This window comes from Rousettus aegyptiacus, unplaced genomic scaffold, assembly GCF_014176215.1.
Source record: "Rousettus aegyptiacus isolate mRouAeg1 unplaced genomic scaffold, mRouAeg1.p scaffold_m13_p_7, whole genome shotgun sequence".
Classification (NCBI taxonomy): Eukaryota; Metazoa; Chordata; class Mammalia; order Chiroptera; family Pteropodidae; genus Rousettus; species Rousettus aegyptiacus.
Genome location: NW_023416310.1, coordinates 107788778 through 107813669, shown reverse-complemented (window position 1 = coordinate 107813669; position 24892 = coordinate 107788778). Strand labels below are relative to the sequence as shown.

Here is a 24892-nt window from a genome sequence, read left to right as displayed (position 1 = left end):
GGTGACAATATTTTCCCTTCTCGAAGTTTTATTACTTGAGGTTGTATATCCAGGCCAGACCCATTTTGAGTAACTTTTGTAAATGGAGTGAAGTTTTAATTGTGTGTGTGTGTGTGTGTGTTTACGTTATATGATATACAATTGTTCCAGCACCATTTGTTGAAAAGGCTGGCCTTTTCTCACTGCATTGCCTTTTTACATTCGGAAAAATCAGTTGCCCATAAATGTGTGGGTTTATGTCTGAACACTATTTTATACCATATATCTATTTGCCTGCCATTACGCAAGTATCACACTGTCACAATTTCTGCAGCTTTTTAACAAATCTGAAATCTAGTAGTTAGTCCTCCAAATTCTCATAAGAATTTTAGGTTCAGCTTGTCACTTTCTATTTAAAAAGCCATCTGGGATTTATATTGGGATTGCACTGAATGTATAGATCAACTTGGGGAAAACTGACATCTTAATACTGAAGTCTTTCCCTAGGCACTGTTCATCTCTTCATCTATTCAGTTCTTATTTAATTTCTCAGCAATACATTATATTTTTCACTACACAGGTCTTGTGCATCTTTGGTCAGATGTCTAATAACTTCTTATTTATGCAATTTCCTTTTTTACACTAACAAAAATGGTATTTTTTAAAACAGGATTTCAACTTCCATTCGCTGTCCATATAGAAATAAAACTGATTTTTGTATATGATCGTGTGTCTCCCAATCTTGTTAAACCCATTTGTTAGTTCCGACAGCTTTTTAAAGGACTCCATCAAATTGGAGAAACATGGCAGAGTGAGAGACATCCCCAGATCTCTCTCCTTGAAACAATAATAAGCTAAACATGTAAACTCAACAAAAAACACCCAAACTGCACACCAGCACACTGAAGAGTGGAATCTGAGCATAAGAGCTACCACAGGTCAGAACCCCCAGGTATCGGGTAGTGGACTGGGAGAAATAAAGAAGTGCCTCTCGCAGCTGCAGCTGTCAGAGCTCCTTGTAGGAGGAGGGAAAAGGAAGAAGGTACAGCAAGTTCCCTGAACATCCCTGCCTGGCAGCTGGGGACAGGGTCCTGTCATCAGGGCAGAAGGCAGAGAAGCTGATGGCAGAGAAACAAAAGTGATTTTTACCGGTCATGGTTGCAAAACCGAGAGAGAGTTGCAGCTCCCAACCTCCAACCCAGAGTGTGCCTCCCCCGCATACCCTTCGAAAGTGAACATGGCGGAGCCCCAGTGGAATCTGAGCAAACTCTACCAAAACTGTTGTTAACACTGACAGGGACTGAGACTGAGGGGAACGAGAATGATTAAACATCTATAAGAAAATAAAAAGGCCTTATTAAGGCTTTATATAAAGCAGGGATCCAAGAGGCTTAGACACCATCTACTGGAAACCAAAAGAAAAGTGCCCTCTTTGAAGAAGGCTAAAGAGAGACATTTTTATAGTAAATCTTTCTGGAAAAACAGCAGAATACATTGTCATTAATGCCCAGGTGGAGAAATAGTCCATTAAACACCATGAACAACCAAGGTGATAAGGCATCTCAGAAAGAAAGAGAAAAATCTCCAGAAAATAAGCTTACAGACATAGAAATATGTGACTTAAATGACAGAAACTTGAGGATGGTACTTCTGAAAAAAACTCAGTGAGATCTGAAACAATTCAAATCAACAATTTCAGGAACTGAAAAAACAACTAGATGAGCAGAACGAGGAGATTGAAACCCTCAAAAAGAACTAAATAGAACTTCTGGAGATGAACACACTGCAAGAGTTGAAAAATGAAACAGCAAGCTTGGGAAATAGAGTCAACCAAATAGAGGAAAGGATCAGTGACATCGAAGACAGAAATCTAGAAATAAATCAGAAAGAAGAAGAGAGAAAATGAAGAATGAAAAATAATGAAAGAGAAATTCAAGAACTAGCTGATACCATCAGGAGAAGAAACATAATAATGGGCATTATCAAAGGCAAGGAAAAGGAGCAGGAACTAGAAAGTATTTTCAGACAAAGAGTTGACGAGATTTCCCAAATCTAAGGAATGAACTGGAGTCTGGAATTCAAGAAGTCAATAGAACACTCAATTATCTCAACCCAAAAAGGCCTTCACCAAGACACACTATAGTAAAATTATCAAAAATCAATGACAAAGACAGAATTCTCAGGGCAGCCAGGAGAAGAAAATGGTAACTTACAAAGGAAAACCGATCAAATTATCGTTGGACTTCTCAGTACAAACCTTATAAGCCAGGAAGGAATGCAATCAAATATTTAAACTATTAAGTGAAAGGAACTACAGCCTAGATTATGTATCCAGCTAAGATCTCCTTTAGATGTGAAGGAGAAATTAAGACCTTTCCAGACATCCAAAAAATTGAGGGAATTCTCCACCATGAGGCCTGCACTATAGGAAATACTGAAAGGGGTCAGCTCACCTAAAACAAAATGACAACAACAACAACAACAACAACAACAACAACAACAAAACCCAAAAAACACCATAATTAGGGTAAGGTGATTATCAGACAAACAGAAACAGAGGAGTGCAACCCTTACTAAGAACAGGGCATTATAAACTTAAGTAATAAGAGAATTACTATAGCAAGATAGTAATGAACGTTCAGCATACATAGGGACAAACTGAGACGACGATGACTGAAAAGGGGAGGATTCAAAGATACAAATTCGCAAAGGGCAATGAAGATAAGGCATGTGCAGAAGAAAATGGATGACTGCACATATATAACTATCCTTTACATATTAGTAATGGTGACCACATGCCAAAAATTCAGAACTGTTGTATATAAAACAAAACAATAAGAACCAGAGTCAAAACCACAAAAGCTAACCAAAATAAAGGAAACAGAAACACAAGAACAAGGAAGCAATGGAAACACCAGGCTACCAGAAAGCAAAAGATAAAATGGCTATAAGAAGACCTCATATTTCAATAATCACCCTAAATGTAAATGGACTGAACTCACCAATAAAAAGGCACAGATTTGCAGAATGAATCAAAAAATAAAACTCAACCATATGCTGACTCCAGGAGACACATCTCAGCTCAAATATAGACTCAAAGTGAAAGGGTGGAGAATGATATTTCAAGGAAATGGCATTCAGAGAAAAGCAGGATTAGCGATACTAATAACAGATAAAATAGACTTCAAAATAAGAAAGGTAAAGAAAGATACTGAGGAGGAAACAGACCAAAACATTATCGTAGTAGGGGACCTAAATACCTCACTGTTGGATATGGACAGTTCATCCAAACAGCAAATCAATAAGGAAATAACATCCTTAAATGACACATCAGACCAACTGGACATAATTGACATTTACAGAGCCTTCCATCTCAAAACAGATGCTTATGCATTCTTCTCTAGTGCACATGGAACATTCTCAAGAATAGACCACATATTAGGACACAGAGATAGCCTCAACAAATATAAGAGGGTTGAAATCATACCAACCATATTCTCTGATCATAATGCTTTGAAACTAGAGATCAACTGCAAAAAAAAAAAAAAAAAAAAGCAGGAAGAACCACAAATACATGGAGATTAAATAACATGCTACTAAAGAAATAGCAGAGAAGAAATAAAAAGAGAGATCAAGAGATACATAGAAACGAATGATAATGATAGTACAATATATCAAAACTTTTGAGACATGGCAAAAGTGGTAATAAGAGGAATTTCCTATCTTTACAGGCCAATCTCCAAAAACAAGAATGAGCCCAAATAAACAACCTAACTCCTCATCTTAAAAACCTAGAAAAGGAAGAACAAATGAAGCCTAAAGTCACCAGAAATAAAGAAATAATCAAAATTAGAGCAGAAATGAATGAAATTGAAAACGAAACAAAAAAAAAATAGAAAAAATAAATGCAACAAAGAGCTGGTTCTTTGAGAGGGTTAATAAAATTGACAAACCCCTGGCTAGACTCACTAAAGAAAAAGAGAAAGGACACAAATAAACAACATCAGGGATGAAAGAGGGGAAATCAAGACTGACATCGCAGAAATACACAGGATCTTACAATACTATGAAAAAGTACATAACACCAAATTTACTAACCTAGAAGAAATGGACCAGTACTTAGAAAAATACAACCTTCCTAGACTAAATCAGGAAGAATGGGAAAATCTAAATAGACTGATCAGCAGTAGGGAAATTGAAACAATCATCAAAAACCTACCAAAAAGTAAAAGTCCAGGACTAGATGGCTTCACCAGTGAATTCTACCAAACATTCAAAGATTTAATACCTATTCTCCTCAAACTCTTCCAAAAAATTGAAGAGGAGGCAATACTTCCCAACTCATTTTATGAAGCCAATATTACCCTGATACCAAAACCTGGTAAAGATAACACAAAAAGAGAAAGCTAAATACCAATATCTCTCATGAACATAGATGCAAAAACCCTACATGAGATACTAGTGAACCAAGTATAGCAACATATTAAAAAGATGATACACCACGATCAAGTAGCTTCATCCCAGAGGTACAGGGATGGTTCACCATATGCAAATCAATTAATATGATATGCCACATAAATTAAAAAATAAGAATCATATGATCATATCAATAGACGCAGAAAAAGCCTTCGACAAGATACGGCATCCATTTATGATCAAAACACTTAACGAAATTGGTACAGAAGTAAAGTACCTTAACTTAATAAAGGCCATATATGACAAACCCTCAGCCAACATTATACTTAATGGTGAAAAACTAAAAACTTTCCTTTAAGATCAGGAACTATCGCTACTGTTATTCAATATAACATTGGAGGTCCTAGCAAATGCAATCAGACAAGAGAAAGATATAAAAGGTATCAAAATAGGAAAGAAAGAAGTCAAACTGTCACTATTTGCAGATGACATGATTCTCTATACAGAAAACCCTAAAGACTCCTTAAGAACACTACTAGAAATAACATGCAAATATAGTAAAGTTTCTGGATACAAAAATCAACATTTAAAAATTCATAGCATTATTACATCATAATGTAATAATGAAGTGTCAGAAAAAGAATTCCTTTTGCAATCGTACCAAAAAGAATAAAATACGTAGGTATAAATTAAATGAAACATGGCCTATATAATTAAAACTACAAGACCCTATTAAAAGAAGTCGAAGGAGATAGAAAGAAATGGAAAGATATTCCGTGTTCTTGGATTGGAAGAATCAACATAGTTAAAATGACCATATTACCTAAAGCATTATACAGATTTAATGCAATCCTCATCAAAATCCCATCAGCATTTTTTAAAGAAATAAAACAAAAAATCATCAGCTTTGCATGGAAGCACAAAAGACCCTGAATTGCCAAAGCCATCCTGAGAAAAAAGAACGAGGCTGGAGGCATCACTCTACCCAACTTCAAATTATACTACAAAGCGACAGTAATCAAAATGGTATGGTATTGGCTGCCAAACAGACATACGGACCAGTGGAACAGAATTGAGAGTCCAGAAGTAAACCTGTATTTATATGGGCAAATAATTTTTGACAAAGAAGCCAAAAACATACAGTAGAGAAAGGAAAACCTCTTCAATAAATGGTGCTGGGAAAATTGGAAGGCCACCTACAAAAGAATGAAACTAGACTGTTGTCTATCACTATACACCAAAATTAACTCAAAATGGATTAGGAACCTGAATGTAAAACCTCAACTCAAGGACCTTGGACTTAAAGAGGATTTTATGAATTTGACCTCAAAAGCAAGGGAAGTAAAAACTAAAATAAATGAATGGGACTATATCAAACTAAAAAGCTTCTGCTCAGCTAAAGAAATCGTCAAGAAGGCAAAGAGACACCCATCTGAATGGGAAAATATTTTTGCAAGCAAAGCCTCCAATAAGGGCCTAATATCCAAAACATACAAAGAACTCATACAACTCAATAGCGACAACAATAACAACAAAAAACAAATGACCCAATCAAAAAATGGGCAGAGGACCTGAACAGACACTTCTCCCTAGAGGACATACAAATGGCCAACAAATATTTGAAAAGCTGCTCAAGGGACCAAGACTCTTCAGTGGGGGAAAGGACAGACTTTTCAACAAATGATTCTAGGAAAATTGGATATATACATGCAAAACAATGAAGTTGGCCCTTATTTTATACCATATACACTTCTCCCTAGAGGACATACGAATGGCCAACAATTATTTGAAAAGATGTTCAACTTTGCTAGCTAGTAGGGAAATGCAAATCAAAACCACAATGAGATACCATCTCACACCTGTTAGAATAGCTATAATTAACAGGACAAGTAATAACAAATGTTGGAGAGGATGCAGAGAAAAAGGAACCCTCCTACACTGCTGGTGGGACTGCAAATTGGTACAGCCACCATGGAAAACAGTATGGAGATTCCTCAAAAAACTAAGAATTGATCTACCATATGATCCAGCAATCCCTCTACTGGGTATTTACTCCAAAGACTTGAAAACCCATATCAGAAAAGATACTTGCACACTGATTTCATAGCAGCATTATTCACAGTGGCCAGGACATGGAAGCAACCAAAGTGTTCTACGATAGATGATTAGATAAAGCAGCTATGGTACATATATACAATGGAATATTACTCAGCCATAAGAAGAGATGAAATACTGCCATTTACAACAAGATGGATAGACCTTGAGATAATGATGCTAAGAGAAATAAGCCAGAGAAAGTTGAAAATCACCTATCACTTATATGTGGGATATAAACCTAAAATTAACAAATGAACAGGACAAACAGAGAGAGAGATTCATGGACATGGATCATAGACTAGTGGTTACCAGAAAGTAGAGGGTGGCGGGAGGTAGATGGCGCATAGGGAGTCAATATGTGGTGACAGAAAGAAATCTAACTATGGGAGGCGAACACACAGGGTAAATATATATATGCCTTACTGTTAAAGTGTACAATGGATTTAGTTAACCAATGTTACCATAAAAAGAAAAAAAAAGACTCCATTGAATGCTGTACATAGACAATAATGTTGTCTGTGGATGGGAACAGTTTTACTTCTTCATTTCTAATAACGGTACCCTTTTTTTTTTCTTTTCTTTTTTCCTGTTGTGCTGGTTAGAAACTCCAGGACAATGTGGAAATAAAAGTTGTCAAGCACAGATCCCTCTCTTGTTTCTCATCTTAGAAAGGGCATTTAGCCTTTTAGCATAAGCATGATGGCTATCAGTTTTTTGTAGACACCTGCCATCAGCTTAAGGAAGTTAGCTTTTGTGCCTAGTTTGCAAAAAAATTTAAAATCCAAAATAGATGCTGAATTTTGGCACATGCTTTTTCTGCATCTACAGAGATCATATAGATTTCCTTTTTTGTCTGTTAATCTGCTGATATTACATTATCTTTTTAATGTTAAATCAGCCTTGCATTCCTGGGACCAACACAGCCTGGTCATGATGCATTATTCTTTTTAAATACTGTTACATATAATTTGCTAAAATTTTTAGAATGTTTATATCTATGTTCAAGAGGGATTATGGTCTGTAGTTTTTGTCTAGTTTTGGTATGAGAGTGGTACTGGCTTTATAGAATGAAATGGGAGGTATTCCTGCCTTTCCAGTTTTCTAAAGTCTGTGTTAAATTATTTTTTCCTTAAATGTTTGGTAGAACTTACTAGAAACCAACTGCTTGGAGTTTTCTTTTTTGGAGAAGGTTTTAAACTACAAATGCAATCCTTGAAAGATCTAGGGCTTCCCTATTCACCTTGAATAAGCATTGGTCATTAGTGTCTTTCATGGAATTCGTCCATTTCATATGAGTTGTCCAATTTATTGGCATAGAGTTGTTCATAACATCCCCTGATGATCCTTACAATCGGTAGTAATGTCATCTCTCTCATTTTTGATATTACTAATTTGTGCCTTCTCTCTTTTCCTCCCGATTAGTTTGGCCAGTCTTAGCAATTTTATCAATTTTCTCTAAGAACCAGCTCTTGGTCACTGATTTTTTTCAATATTTTTGTCTCTAGTTCACAGACTGCTGCTCTAACTTTACTATTTCCTTTCTTTTGCTTACTTTGGGTTTAATTTACTCTTCTTTCCTGTTTCTAAGTTGAGAGTTAATTTCAGATCTTTCATCTTATGTAGGCACTGTAATAATGGCATCTTCAAAATTTTGATATACTGTTTTCATTTTCATTCAGTTCAAACAACTTTCTAATTTCCCTTTTGATTTCTTCTTTATACCATGGGCTATTCGGAAGTTAGTTTCTAAATATTTGGAGATTTTCTAGATGTTTTTCTATAACAAATTTCTAATTTAATCCCAATGGCCAGAGGGCATACTTGGTATGACTTGAATCCTTTAAAATTTATTGAAACTTGTTTTATGACCCAGAGTATACATAAAAAAAAAAAAGTGTTTTGGGCTTTTGTTGGATAGTTTTATATAAATGCCAATCAGGTCAAGTTAATTGATTACGTTGTTTAAATCTTTTATATACTCACTGATTTTCTGTCTCCTTACTCTTTCAATTACTGAGAGGAGTATTGACATCTCTGACTATAATTACAAGTCTGTCTATTTCTCATTGCAGTTCTATCAAGTTTTCACTTCATATTATTTTGAAGCTTTGTTATTAGGTGCATAAATGTTTAGGTGCAATGTCCTCTCACTGCACTGACCATTTTAATATTAAGAAATGACTTCATCCCTGACAAGAGCTTTGCTTTGAAATCTCCAGACATTAGGATATACGCTTCAACTTCGCTTTGAATTGTGTTAATATGGTGTAGCTTTTTTCATCCTTTTAATCTATTTGTATTTTTATATTTCAAGTATTTTTATATTTCAAAAATATTTTGATATATTTTTATATTACTTATAGGCATCATATGGTTGGGTCTTGTTTTTTTTATCCAATCTGCTTATCTCTGGTTTTAATTGGGTTGTTTAGACCACATACTTTAATATGATTATCGACATGGTTATGTTTAAGTGTATTAGCTTGGTATTTGTTTTCTATTTGTCTAATTTGTTCTTTACTCCCTTTTCCCTCTTTTTCTGTCTTCTTTTGAACTTAAGTATTTTTTCTTTTTGAGTTGTATTAAGCTATAAATAACAAAATTTATCATCTTTTAAGGATACAGTTCAGAGGTATTAAATACATTTGCACTGTCATGCAGCCATCCATTCCCGTAACTCTTGTAAATCTGAAACTGTACGCCTATTAAACAATAATTCTCCTTATTCCACTCCCCCGAGCCACTGGTAACCATCATTCTACTTCCTGTCTTTATGAATTGTGACTACCCCAAGTACCTAATATAAGTGAGTTCATACAATATTTGTCTTTTACGTTTCCACCAACAGTGCACGAGGGTTCCAATTCTCCATATCCTTGCTAATACTTTTGTTTTCTGAATAGCTGCCATCCTAATGCGTGTGAGGTGTTATCTTATTGTAGTTTTGATTTACATTTTCCTAATGATTAGTAAGTGATGTTGAGCATCTTTTCATGTTCTTATTGGCCATTTGTGTATCTTTGGAGAAATGTCTCTTCATGTCCTTTGTCCATTTCTTAAATTTTTTTTTTTTTTTTTTTTTTTTTTGCTGTTGTTGAGTTGTAGAAGCTCTTTGTATATTCTGGTTATTATCCCCTTTTCATATATATGATTTGCAAATATTTTCTCCCACTCCGTGGGTTTTCATTCTGTTGTCTCTTTTGATGCAAAGTAGTTTTACATTTTGATGTAGTTCAATTTCTTTCTTTCTTTTTTATTACTTGTGCTGCTGGTGTCACAGCTAAGAAATCACTGCCAAATCCAATGTCATAAAACTTTCCCCTACGTTTTGTTCTAAGAGTTTTACAGTTTTAGTCTTATGTTAAGGTCTCTGATCCATTTTGAGTTAATTTTTGTATATGGTATAAAATAAGGGCCAACTTCATCGTTTTGCATGTATATATCCAGTTTTCCTAGAATCATTTGTTGAAAAGACTGTCCTTTCCCCCGTTGAAGAGTCTTGGTCCCTTGTCAAAAATCATTTGACCACATAAGTGAGGATTTACTTCTGGGCTCTCTATTTTGTTCCAATGGTCGGTCTGTCTATCTATCTATCTATCTATCTATCTATCTATCTATCTATCTGTCTTTATGCAGTACCATACTGTTTTAATTACTGTAGTTTTGTAGTAAGTATTAAATCAGGAAGAGTGAACACTCAACTTAGTTCTTTTTAAAATTGTTTTAGCTAATTTCCATATGAATTTTAGGATGTATCTATTTCTGCAACAACAACAAAAAATGCCATTGAGATTTAGACAGGTATTGCACTGAATCTGTAGATCACTTTGGGTAGTACTGCTATCTTACCAACACTAAGTCTTTCACTCCATGAACATGGTATGCCTTTCCATTTATGTGTATCTTCTTTAATTTCTTTCAGCAATGTTTTGTAGTTTTCAGTATATAAGTCCTTCACCTCCATGGTTAACTTTATTCCTAACTGTTTTATTCATTTTGGTGCTGTTAATGAAATTTGTTATAATTCCCTTTTTGAATTGTTGGGTGTGAGTGTGTAGGACATATTCTAAAGGTAGGTCTGAGAGAACTGAAGCATTAGATGTGAAGTATAAAATAAAGAAAGGGTCAAAGAAGACATTGCAGTTTTGGCCTGAGCAGCCTGAAGAATAGAATCACCATTTAATAACACGGGGAAACTGCAGGAAGAGCAGGTTTGGAGAATTCATTTTGGATGTATGGTCCGAGGTCAAGTATAAGGAGAACTAAGAACTGACCACTGGCAAAAAGAGGTCACGGTGGCCTTGACAAGGATTCTTCAGTGACAGGACAGAGAAAAGCCTGACTGAAGGGGCCTGCAACTGGGACAAGGTAGTGTTAGCTAGATGATTTAAAAAATCTTACCAAATTCCCTCATAAAAATGCACAGGGCGACTTTAAGAGTAAAAGTAAATGCCAACGGACAACATCTTCAACAAAATCAGGTGAAAGGGCATCTCCACAAACCCCAGACCGCATTAGGTGGGGTCACACCACCAAGTTTAGCGTTATTCTGTGTAGACACACAGAATCAGCGGCTATGCCGATGTAATGGCGGGGGGTGGGGGAGAGAGAAGAAAGAAGGGTTCCGATAAGAGCCAGAGAATCCAGGAATCACACAAAAAAATAGCCCCCTGCCCATGCCAAGAGACCACCGAGTGAAGAGAAACCTCAGCAAGTGACTGAGAACCAGTGAAACTGGGAGCAGATGTCTCAGGCTCCAGTTCACAGACAAGTAAACAGAACAAAGCATGGAATCCACTAACAAGCTGAGGGAAGATGGAGAAGCTGGGGCAGCACCAGCTTTGGAGGATCTCAGAAATATCTGGCAAAAGCTCCCTTCTTCCAAGAGAAATGTGTCCTGCTGAGGAAAGAGCAGGCACTGAGCAGGGAAGGGACAAGGTGGGGGTAGGGGGAGAGAGTGACGGAGAGACTGCAGAAGACGGCGTTCCAGCTGTGCAGTGTGGAAAGCTGCCCTGCCCTGCATCTGCCACATTCCTATGTGTTCTCCTGAAAGTAGAGGGAAGTCACACCACTTAAATGTGAACAGCAGAAAGGTGTGACCACACTCTATGAAAGGTACTTATAGGGGAAATACCCAAATAACCCCACAGACAGGGAAAACGCAATGAATGCTTTGCTGTTGTCCTGCAGTTCTTCATATATTCTAGTATCTATCCCTTATGAGATATGTGGTTTGCAATAATTGTTTTTTAAATAAGGAAAACCAGGTACCCACAGGCCAAATACATTTCTTGTGCTCTTCCACCTTTCGTGTACTTCCTCATATCCATTGACACCATCTTCCTTCTGCCCGAAGGACCTCCTTCAGCATTTCTTATAGTGTAGGGCTGCTGGAGATTAACTCTTTCAGATTGTATAGGTGCATTTCACGTTCATATATGAAAGATACTAATGATGCATATATAATGAAAGATGCTCCTGCGTTTCTCACTTGCGTTGTTTCCTGTGAGACAACTGCTACTGTCCTCTGTACTTTGTCTGACACTCCCCACCCCCCATTTTCTTTTGGGACTCCAATTACATATATACGGCTGCCTGAAGTTGTCCCAGAGCACAGGATGGTCTGCTCATTTTTTGTGTAATTCCCTTTCCCTCTGCATTTCATTTCAGGTAGTTTCTATTGCTATGTCTTTATGTTCACTAATTATTTCTCTTATACTGTATAATCTGTCACTAATATCAGTTTATTTTTCAGACACTATAGTATTTATCTCTACAATTTTGATTTTGGTCTTTTTTTGGGGGGGGGGTAATATCTTTTATGTCTCTAAATATTTGAATAGATGTGTGGTAGGCAGAGTAATGGGTCCCCCAAAGAGGACCAGATCCTAATTCCCGGAACCTGTGAATATGTTCTGTTACATGGCAAGGGGGAATTAAGGGGGAATTAAGGGGGAATTAATTAAAACAGCTGACTTTAAAAGCAGGGCAGATTTTTTAGGTGCAACCAATGTAATCACAAGGGTCCCTGAAAATGGAAAAGGGCTGGAAGAGGGAACCAGAGAGATGGTGGTGTGAGAAGGACTTAGCCTGACATGGCTGCCTTTGGAGATGGGGAAAGAAGGCCATGGAAGATTATGTGGTCCTGAAAACAACTGATGTCAGCCCAGTGAGACCCATTAAGAGTACTCTACCCTATGAATTATGAGGTTTTCTGGTCTGGCATCTGGAAACAGGCATTGTTTGCTGGGTACTATGGCTTGGAATCCTTCTGATGGTCCCCAGCCTTGGCGAGTTTCCTCACACACCTGGGCCAAGCAATACTCTGTTGAATACTGAAGGTGGCTGGATCCTCTGCAGACCTCGGGACTTTGTTTTCTCTGTGTATTTCTCTCCTCTTTGGTTACTGTGTTCTGTGAGTGTTCTCCACCTTGTTCTCCTTGGACTTTCAGCTCTGTCTTCTCATAAGCTGGTCCACTGGGCTCTGCCTTGGTTTCTCCTCTGTGCACTGTGGCCTGCAAACTCTTGCAAAACATTAAGCTGGATAATCCTAGGGCTTATCTCACTGCTTCTCATTTTTCAGGGATCATTTGCTTTCATGTCTAGTGTCTTGAAATCGTTGTTTCATACACATACACACACACACACGCACACACATACGCACACACACTTTTTTTTTCTTTCCTTTTGAACTGTTTCAGGCGGGAGGGTAAACCAGGTCCGTTATTCCATCTTGGCCATAAGAAGTTGTCTCCACCATCCATTTTTATGCATGCTATTTTTAAAAGACAAAACTGGGTTATTTGTCCTACATTCTAAATTTGACTAGCTGTTTCCTTCTTGTGTCATTTTACTTGGTCCATTTCTTATAAAATGGTTATGTAAGATTCAGGTTCAATTGCTTGGACAAGAATACCTTCTAGGTGGTGCTGTGCACTTCCTAATACCATCTTGAAGACATGTTAAATTGTCCCACTTTCAATATCAAGCATCATTAATGGGTTCATGTTTGGCTAGCTTGATCCATTCATTATAAAGCTCTATCAGTCTTTCAACTGATTTTAGCATACATTGATGATCACTATCTAAACATATCATTTCATTAAGGGTTACAAAAGGTGATTTTCTAATTCTATAATTCATTTTTTAGTTGGAATTCTTCTATTAAGAACTTTCCCTCATCAACTAGTAACTAGTTGGTTACTATGCAATACAATTTGTACAGAAAAAATAGGACGAATCTTTTTAAAAAATTCCGATATTTAGAATAGCAAGTTGGTCTTCTAACAACCTCCAGTTCAGTCACCTGCAGTATTTCTCCTTTGGTGCTGTGTCTCATCTTTGGATATGGTGAGCTCCTTTAAGTTGGCACATAGGTCCTTTAGTAGTCAACAGCTTCTTTCCTTCCTTTTCCTTCCTTCCTTCCTTCCTTCCTTCCTTCCTTCCTTCCTTCCTTCCTTCCTTCCTTCCATCCATCCATCCATCCAGTTGTAAATGGTGCCGTCTCCTCCCATTTTATCTTTTGGTTATTTCTGTATGTTAATTTTATATCTTGTTCTTTTACTAAATCTTTTTTTCCTGTTTGTAGTAGTTACCCTATAGATTCTTTTGGGATTTTCAACTAGACATTCAGATTAACTAAAAATAGAGATACTTTTCCAAGTCTTATGCATCTCACCACTTCTCTAACTGCTTGGGCCAACATCTCCAACATCCCCTTTTGATTCCTGGGTTCTGATTCTTTGGACCAGCAGAATAGCCCATCCTCCCCGTTCCCTTCTGTGGAGCTACAGTGCAGGTCTTGCCGCTGCCGGAAGTCTGGCCTGGCCACTCTGTTTCCTAGAGCGCTGGGAGGTGCCATGCTGCTTGGGATCACTGAAAATGCTACCTGTGGGTTTTCCTTTTGCTGTGGTAGCTGCTCTTCATGTTTTGTTTGTTTGTTTGTTTGTTTGTTTTTTTAAGGGAGTGGGAAGATTAGAAAAAATACCACCGCTTCCATGTTGCTCAGATCAGGATTCTACTGAAGAATTTTAAATACAAAATTCCATAATGAGATCTAAATTTTGGTGAATTGAGATCTGGCCTCCTGAGAAGAATAAATGCAACACAGGGGAGACTGGAGGTAGAGAGACCAGGTGGGTCTAGTACTTCGAAGAGATAAGAAGATCTGATTTATGCAAGGAGTGGTGGAGGTAGAGAGAACAGGACAAAATCAAGAGAGATTTGGGAGGTAAAACTGACAATGAAATGACTGATGAGGAGGCCACAGATGGCCGTCCCAGCTTTCTAGATAGGTGACGAGCTGCGTGGCAGTGGCATCATGTTAGATTAAGGAATATCAGAAGGAGAGCGCATGTGCCAGGGGAGGAGGTGCTCAGCTTTCAGCAAGCCGAGATGGAGGTAGGCGGGGCATCTACGTTAGACATGTCTCGCAAATACCTGGATATATCACCCCTTCTGCCTCTGAACTTTCCAAACCTCCTGTAGCAAAATTAAGGACACCTTTTCTGTGTGTTTGATATTGGTATCAGATATCTTCCCTGTAATATTTTTCTTTGAACTTAGCTTCCATGTTACTACCTTCTTTTGGAGTACTTCTTGAGTTTTAACCACTTTGTGACACAGTCCCACCACTTTGTGACAGGTATACCTCCACTATGATTTCAATCTCTTACTTGAATCTACCTAAAAGCCACGGATTTTAATTCCCTGCTTGGTTTTAATACTAGTAATGTTCTGTTGACTCTCACATATCTAAGATGAAGCATAAATTTCTTTTAAGATCATTTTTTAATTAAGGCTCCTTACATTCACCTGATCACGATGCCAAGAAGTCATTGTTTTACAAGGTGTGGTCTATGGACAAATGCTACAAATCTACCTTGGGCGCTTAATAATAATAGTATGAAATGAGACACCTACAGTAACTAATATTTATTCAGTATGTAGTATGTGCCAGGTACCGTTCTAAGCCTTTCACATGTACTGACTCATGTAATCCTCCCTATCATTTTATGAGAAAGGAACCACATTTGCATTTTATAGAAGATTGAGGCATAGAGAAATTAAGTAACTTGCCCTAGATTGAGAGCTGCTAAGTATGTCCTATCCAGACCTCCCCAAATGAACTGAAGGGGAGGGGTATCTTGGGAATTTGCAGTTTAAAAAAGTGTACCCCTGTCACGAAGGAGGAGGGGGGAAGAGGAGAAGGCACAGAAGTAGTGCCTCCACAAGATTCTTGTTGATGCTAAATTTCGAGGTTCACTAAACTAAGTATAAACAACCAATCTTAGTGTCCAAAGCATTTCCTACTCAGTCCTTTCAGTACTTCTGCCTGTGCCCTCTTCATTAGGTAAGAAAACTACCCAAGTTTCCACCTCACCACATGCAGAATGTTAGGATGGGACAAAACCACTTGGATGCATCAGTTTACAAAGAAGAAAACCCAAACCCAGAGGGAGCTAAGGTAACCTGTCTAAAATCAGTAAAAGTGCTGGGACCAGAACCTGAGGTCTCCTGGCTTCAGAGCCCAATTCTTCTCTTTCCATTTTAAATGCTTAAAAGACTTTCCATAATACAAAAGCAAACTGTGTTTAACACCGGTATTGAGGGAATGGGAAAAAAGTACATTCTGTAAGGCATGCTTTCAAACTTGATTTGTAATTACTATGTTTCTAAAAAGTTACTTACAAACCATGTTCCTAGAATTTGACTCTCCATGGGTGGATACGAAACGCATTCGCTCACGCATGGAGGTCTCTCTATAGGCTTGTCAAAAAAATATTTCGACAAGTTACTAGCACACTGTGATATCACCCTAAGTGTGTTCAGAACAGCATGACTCAGAGGATGGAAATTACTCTCATCTATAAAGAATCTAGTAAAGTTTGACTTGTACACACCAAAACAAAACAAAACAGAAAAGCTCCATACCATAAAATATGAAAGGACACTGATCGTCAGGGGCCATGTTATCTTATTTCACTTGGTTAAAGACACCAGTAATACCAAGCAGTAGAAAACAGCTGGGAACAACTTGTACTGCTTAATCTAACAGGACTGATTTGTTCAAAGCCAGATGGTTCACAGGGCATTGAGGACAGGTCACGTAAATGAAACTCATCCGAACTCTGCCACAGAAACAGAATTAGGTCTGTATCTGCACAGAGCTGGGCTTTTCTTCTTTAACCATTGGTGACATCTGGTGCTGAGTGTAATTTCCCGCTGATCAAAACTGCCTGTAGTCTGCACCCTTTTTCATTCACTCTCACATCACTACCACTTTTTTCCTCTTTGCCTCAGGAAAAGCATCCCGTGCATTTCCAAGGTAACCACCTGCCCATGCCCCTGGGCCCAGCTCTCTACATACCCTAGCTTTACTAACATTATTTTCCTTTGCTCCTCGATATTTCCCTCTATAAGAGCTTCTTCCCCCTAAGTCTCAACCATCAGAAAAGGTCTTATGTAACTCCACTGCCAAAAAACCTGTGATGACTCCTCATTGCTTTGAGAATAAAGTTGAATTTTTTCAGCTTGAGATTCAAGCCCTTCATCTTTTAGCGTCGATGCCCTAGTTCCCATGCTCCTTCAATCTCAGGTCACCCTCCCCACCATTCCTGATGCCACTCAACTCGCCTGTCTCTCCTTTCATCTCTCTATGGCTCTGTGGAAAAGGATCCCTTTGCCTGACTTTCCTCCCAGTCTCTGATGAAATCTTTTTATCCTCTGAAATTCAGCTCAAGTGTCACTACATGAAGTACCCTCACCTACCTAGAGTAATATGCTAAATCCTGAAGATGTAGATGTAGAACTGTCTTAGAGACACTCTTATCTCAAAGGCATATTTTGTGCTAGAAAAACAAAATCTTAAATTCCTTGATGTATAACATTTTGAAGGCACATAGTCTCTGTATATAGAAAGTGGGATTTATTTATGTAAATTGATCATAATAGCTGGACATGAAACAAAAAGACAGTATTTGCAGTCTATTTAAAAAGTGGTAGAATACTTTCTCAGCTCTGGGAAAATGTCTATTTCCTTTTCCAGTTTTTCAGAAATTGTTAATCCCTAATAAACACAATAAACACAATTGGATCTGCCATCCAACAATGAATGACAAAATAAGCTGTTTCCTTTTTGACTATATAATCTTTCCCTAGGGAAAAATCTTGACAGTATGCACAATACTTCCTCACTCTCCCCTCCCCCTGCAATTTGGAAAGAAAAGCTTTTGAAGCGACCATTTTTCAAAGATCAATGGTACTTGCAAAGTATTAGCTTTCCTCTTTCCTCTGAAGAACACTCAGTGTTCTCTCACATCCTTACACATAAGTGCATTCTCCAACTAGCTATCTTACAGGATAAAAATGGGCAACATAAACACTGCGTTTCAGTAATCCTGAGGTATTTATAAAATCTAAGAATATTATATATACATTTTGGCAAGGAGCTTTAAAAAGTTTTAACTGTATGCATAATCACAGGGAATTTTCATGAGAGGACATTCTAAAGTCATTAGGTTGTGAAATTTTTTCTATCTGCCCTATTCCTTAACAGTGAAAAAAAAAAATGCATTGTTCTTCTGGGGAGTCAAATCTGACTACCTTGGTATTAAAGGTGTATTATTAACCATGTAGTGTAAAAGTTTACATTTCTCAAAAATACCTCAAGCACCCTTTCGATATAAACACAACAAACATCCATTTTCTTGTGTGACATCACTATCACTGACTTATTAGAAGGTGACATTTAAATTTAGAATCAGCAATCGTCTGAGCTGTCTGTGCCTAATATTGTATTTAGATGTGTTATAATAGTTTTTCAGGATGAGCAAACCACAGATACTTAACAGTATACTAAAAAGTCAAAGCATTAGATTCTTATTTCACTTGTAAAATGGTGTCAGCTGTGTGCATTATAGTGTGCTTAGAAAGCTATTTACAAGAGGGGTCCCTGACCCCTGGGGCCATGAACCTTCAGGGGTCCACGGCCTGTTAGCAACTGGGCCACACAGCAGGAAGTAAGCGGTGAGCAAAGGAGCAAAGCTTCATCTGTATTTTCAGCCACTCCCCAGCACTAACATCATCACTACCTCAGCTCCACCTCAGATCATCAGGCATTAGAATCTCATAGGAGCACCAGTCCCTGGTGCCGAAAAGGTTGGGGACCACTGATTTACAATATATGACTCTCTTTGGTAACATATTCTGCATAAAAAACTGCTTGCTGTATGGCAGTTTATGGGAGAAAATGAGTCTCCTTAAACTCACTGTTTTTCCTTTGCTATTAGTTTTGGCTTCTCTTTTAAAATAGTCAAAGATTTCAACCAGTTGAATTGTTGCCACTGTCTTATTAAACTTTAATAAGCTAAGCTTTTTAAGCCACATAAAAATTTCATCAAGCGTTTCTCAACCTTAGGAAAAACGGAAGGAGGAAAAAAGGTCAGAACATCACTTTCCCTACAGCAGCGTCTGGAGAAGAATGCTTTGGAAGCCTGCGTGCAGTCAGCCACAAAGCAAATGCTAGGAAACAAGCTGCCATTTGTGGCCTGTGCCAGATGGTGACTGCGCTGACTGCTGCATCACACACGGGCCCCACGCCCGGTGCTAATTAAAGCACTACCGTCAAACGGCAGGCTCCTAGGACAAACCATCTGCTTTTTTTCTAACGTCCTTGAGATGCTACATTCGACCCATCATTACAAGATTTTCTTGTCAAGAACACCATTTCAGAGCAACTCCTGATAACTTTACTTTTAGTGTTTTATAATGGAAATATATTTTTTAAAAATCTTTTTTTTTTTTTTAAAGGAATACAGCATGCTAGCTACTTAGATATCTCAAGTTAGTAACAGGAGGAACGGATGAGAATGCTGAGATGGGGGACTTGGCTCTGGGAAACAATTATTAGGGACAAGAAAAGAGTGGGCAAAGAACCAAACCTTGTGATATAATTTCTTTTAAAAACTCGAGTTCATGTATTATATTGGCTAAAACTTTTAATTTCAAAAGGGCAACATCACTGAATAAGGTGGATTGTTTAGAAAACACTTCAAGGCTGCACTCTAGTGCTCCTCAAGCAGTGGAACAGGTTTGGCCGACATCTGTTTTCTTCAAACATCATTAGGCAGAATTTGCCAGGTGCTTTGATGATAAGTATACAAATGATGTCGTTTTGTTAGTACCGATACGCCTCTGTATTCCTCCCTTTCATTAGAACTTGATTTCATCTCTATTCATTTTGTCAAAAATCATGTAAAACTGATGCATTCTATTTTAAGGATATACATTTGATTTTTTATAGGTGTATCCAATAATCTTTTCTATGGAAGTGGCATAGTGTTAGATCACTTAACACTTTCATCTAATGGTCCTTCACTGCTTTGATCATCTATGTTCAAGTCAAAAATCACATGAGATGCTCCAGGGACTTGCAGTTCTGCCATGGTGGAGTAGCCCCACTCCTCCTCGGTCTTCCCCCTTACGCCTAAAACCCCTGGCCCTAACACAACAAATAGGCACAGGGAGTCTCTGAAAGGTGGAAAGAAGAGGTGGGCTGCCGAGGGTCCCTGAGACCTGAGGAACGCAAGCTGGTGAATCCTTGGGCTCCTCAGGACTGCTCTCATTCCAGACAACGCGCTGTGGAATCCTCCAATCTGCAGCTGCTAACAGGAACAAATGAAAAAGAGAGGCCTGCTTCTTCCAGCCAAAGTACAAGGAAGAGTGGCTTGTACTTGTCCTACATACTTGAGCAAAATAATAAACCTCAACCTAAACTCGCACTTTATATAAAAATTAATTAAAAATGAACCATGGACTTAAATGTTTAGGAAAAAAATGAAAATCCTTAGGATCCAAGGCTAGGCAAAGAGTTTTTAGATTTGACAGCAAAACCATGACTCAAAAAAGGAAAAACTGATAAACTAAAATCTCATCAAAATTAAAAATTTTTGCTCTTCAAAAGACCCTGGTAAGAGGTTGAAGAGACAAAACATAAACTGGGAGAAACTATCTGTAAACCACAATTCTGACAAAGGGCTTGTATCTGGAATGCATAAAGAATTCTCGAAACTCAATATTAAAAAAAAGAAAGAAAGAAAAACAAGCCAAGTAGAAAATGGGTAAAAGACATGAATGGACATCTTACTGAAAAGGATTTACTAATGGCAAATAAGCACATGGAAAAACGGCCAACATCAGTAGCCATTAGAGAAATGAAATTAAAATCACAAAAGAGATATTATCACACACCTAACAGAATGATGAAAATAATACATAGTGACAACATCAAATGCTGTCAGGGATGCAAAGGAACTGGATCAGGGAAACGCTTTTAGTGGAAATGTGAAATGGTAGAGCCACTTGGGAAAAGAGTATGGCAACTTCTTACTAAATTAAACAGGTGCTTTCCATAAGAAACCAAAATTGCGCTCCTGAACATTTATCCCGGGGAAATGAAAAATATCGTTCACACAAAAACCTGTACATGAATGTTTAGTCACTTTATTTATAATGGCCCCAAACTGGAAACAATTTGGTTAACCAAACGATAGTATATCCAAGCCATGGAATACTACATACAGGATTGGTACTCCTGGCAAATGACCTACACGTAATCATGAAGGAACAGCAGACATCAAACCCGAATAAACAACTGCACCTTCAAAATGTCCATGTTCTGAAACAGACTGAGAGATGTGACAAGTGAATGCAACCTATAATCCAGAGTTTTCTTTGCTATAAAGGACACTATTAAGACAATTTTACAAAACTTGGAAAAGGTCTATAGATCAGATAATACTACTGTTATCAGTGTTAATTTTTTGATTTTGAGAACTGACCGTGGTTATCTAAGACAATGTTCTTGCTTTTGGACAGTACCCAATAAAGTATTTAAAGGTAAAGGGGTACCATATCTCAAACTTACTGTCAAATAGGTAAAAAAAAAAAAAAAAAGTATATACACATAGAAAAGGAAATGTTAAAATGTTAACAGTTGGTGAATCTGGATAAGGAAATACTTCATACTATTCTTTCAATTTTTCTGTAAGTCTGAAATTATAAATAAATATTCTAAAAAAATTTAAAGGTGTACAATATACTACACAGAGCCTGGTACATAAATGTTCAACAATTAAAAATATTTGATACCGATTTTCAGATGAAGAAGCTAAACAAACTGACAGGATGAACCATGGCAAATTAATGGGAAGGTTGGGATCTGAACTCAGATCCTTATATATTCTATACCAAAGTCTGTGCCCCTTTCACTAGAAAGAGGATGAAAATTTCAACCCCCTATAGGGATCTGGGTGAATTCTGTTTAATGAGAGATTGGTATTATATAAAAATTGGCTTCAAATCACTCTCTAAGCAGTTCACTTCTTAGTTTCCTACAAAAGAAGTCTAGGACTGTGACGGGACCTAACACCTCAAACCTGGCTCTTTCTTTCTACAGCACATCAACCAAGACAAATAACAAACTGACCCATCTGCAGGCCCTCTGCTGTAGGCAGCACCCAGTCTTTCCTAGGTCTTTATTCATTCTTCTGGAGTCCACTGAACACTCAGGCTTTGCTGATCAGTGAAATTCTTGGATGTCTACCTAGGCACAGCTCTTCTATTGGTCCATTCCCACCTCACCAAGGGCTAAGCTTAGATAGAATCATTTATTTTTAATTGATTTATTTTTTTCCGAATAGATAATACATAGTTCAAAGATCACGTGGAACAAAAAGGTGTATAATAAAAAGTCCCCCTCCCACTGACAACCAATGTTACCAGTTTAAAAATGCAACTTTGTGGTATTTCTTCAAGTTACTATAATTAGCTAGACAACATTATGATATTAAGGTAACTATTTACCTAGAATATTCCAAGTGATCTCTGTAAATTTAAAAATTTCCCCATGTAAGCATTTAAAATACTCTTAAAATACGTGCATAGATATGCTTTCAACATATTAAAATGACTGAAGGTTACAACTTTAAATAAAAAATATTTGCATTAAGTATGCTCACAGCAGATGTTTATGAACTCTATGTTTGGTAAGCATCAATCACTAGAGTGCTAGCAGCTCACCTGGTTCCTGTCGCGTGCGTTTGTGTACCTAATCTTCTGAATGAAGTAGAATATGAGCCATGCTGAAGAAATAATCATCAAAACAATAAAGGATATTGACACGAAGACTAGAGAGCCTCGGCTGAAGTTCTTTGGCGGCATTCGAGTCCCAACAGCTATTGTCATTTGTACAGAGATGTTTTTCTCCAGATAACTCAAAATATCCTTACCCCTCAATTCTGTAATCATGACAGCAATAATATCTCCAGTGCCTGTAATGTAAAATAAATAAATATACATATTCAAAATTTATATGAATAGCAAATATATAAAAATACTACTTAGAAAAACTACTACAATATCTGCTAATGGCAAGGGTTTGCAAATTCAACTTTTCAAATGAAATGAAGTCACAGCTGGATGTGCTGGCACCAAGTGGGAACAGGAATTTGTTGTGCAGTATTTAAGATTTAAACAGATTTAAAGCATAAATGATTGCAGTGTTAAGAGCCATATTAACTTGTGCTGCTGCTACATTTAAAAAACAAATTATCAAATCAGCCAAATGTGACAACAGACGGTACAAAACATATTATATAGCAATAAAAATGTGATAAAATAATGGCAGTAAAACTTTTTCCATCTTAAAGTGTTCTTTAAAAAGTCCTAACTCTTTAAAGTTATTTATAGTACAGAAATTGGTACTTTTATACTAATCACTCTTAGAAACATTTATGGAGCACCTAATGTGTGTAGACCAATTACAACGAACAGAAAGAAAACAGGAAGCACAGTTATATACTAGCACTGAGAATGAGGACACAAATCTGATAACTGAGTTGCAACAGCAAAATGCCAAATGGCTTTTCTTAAGTCTAGCTGAAACTATAACTTTGGTCCTATGTCTTCACCTGACTGAAGTTTCCTTTCTAGTTTGTTCACCCCAGAACACTTCTGGAAATCAAACTCTTCCTGACACAAGTCCAAGCAAGCTTCGACAGTCTGGACTAGTTTGGCATCAAAACACTCCCAACTTCTAACAGCTGTCCAGAGGCTCTGCCACAGCCAGATGGTTGGAGCTAACTATAAGAATGTTCTGAAGATGCTCTTCTGGTTACCTAGTTCTCCCACTCACATAATTGCCACATGCTGTACTACAGTAAGGTAAGTGATCACTTTCCCAGGGACAGCATGAAATTGAGATTCCTTCCTTCTCCTCCCATTTTCTTAAGGAAAAAGAGAAACCTTCTACCACCAATCTAGCTGTCAGTGACCATCCTGTCACAAGCTGAAGGTACCTGTGGCAACGTGCAACTTTTACTGTTTGTCTTCTTTAAAGAGCCCCTAAGATTCTGAGTGTCAGCGGAAGAATAAACATTTTATTTTGGGAAAGAGAAAATTATAACCACTTATTCAAATCTGAATAAGGTTTGTGCACATAAATGTAAATCACCAAAATAAAATATCCACCCCCAAACTTGTCCTTTCAAAGGTTTCTTCAATGAATACTATTACCAAATATTTGGTTTCTGTTTATTATTTTTAACTAAAAGAACTATCCTTATATCATATGCTATCAACAGACCACACGCTGAAATAAATTCTGAAAGAAATTCAATAATTAAAAGTTTTATGACAAATGTAATTCGATGGAATATACCTTTGTATTACCTTATTCAAAATTGTGCCGGCCACTTTATCAGAACAGCAATTTATCAGAATACTGATTAGAAACCTCAAAACAAAATGAAAACTGAAAAATTAAAGCAAGCAACAAAGTTAGCATCTAATTATCTTTCTGAAATAAGAGTTCTGATTGGTAAGTTAGAAAAAAATCAAAATATTATGTTAAACCACTTCGAACTTCCATTTAGACACCTTCTTTGGTTTGTGCTTTTAAAATGTTCAATAGGCAACAGTCCATGGTATAAGATACCAGTATGGCTATAAAGTAACTGGGACAGATCACACACACACACACACACACACACACACACACACACACACACACGACACATGACAATGGTCTGTGGTATAAGATACCAGGTATGGCTATAAAGTAACTGAGACGGATCCCACACACAACACATGACAATCAGTCTCATTGCTTTATAATCACACCAGGTACAAACACGGGTTTAGAAATCAGTCCTGAGGCTCCCTCTTGAAGACTCAAGCTGGAAAAGGAGCAGGGAAGGCTGCACAGGTAGCCAAAGGAATCAATCCATGCAATGTTATTCATTCAAAGAATACTAAATGAGCACAACCTAATTTTAGTTGGAAAGCTGTTCCGGAAAAGAAGTGTTTAATTATTTCAACCATTTATTCAACAATATTTATT

General features: G+C 37.3%; 1 protein-coding gene across 3 annotated transcripts in view; it reads right to left on the bottom strand.

The window, feature by feature from the left end:
* RNF130 (ring finger protein 130) overlaps positions 1 to 24892 on the bottom strand; it is a 113380-nt gene that overhangs the window by 46284 nt on the left and 42204 nt on the right. For all 3 annotated transcript variants that reach the window (XM_016147751.2, XM_016147752.2, XM_016147750.2), the window contains exon 3: positions 22573 to 22823. In XM_016147751.2, the coding sequence (XP_016003237.2) occupies positions 22573 to 22823 (251 nt within the window). The remainder of the gene's footprint in view (positions 1 to 22572; positions 22824 to 24892) is intronic.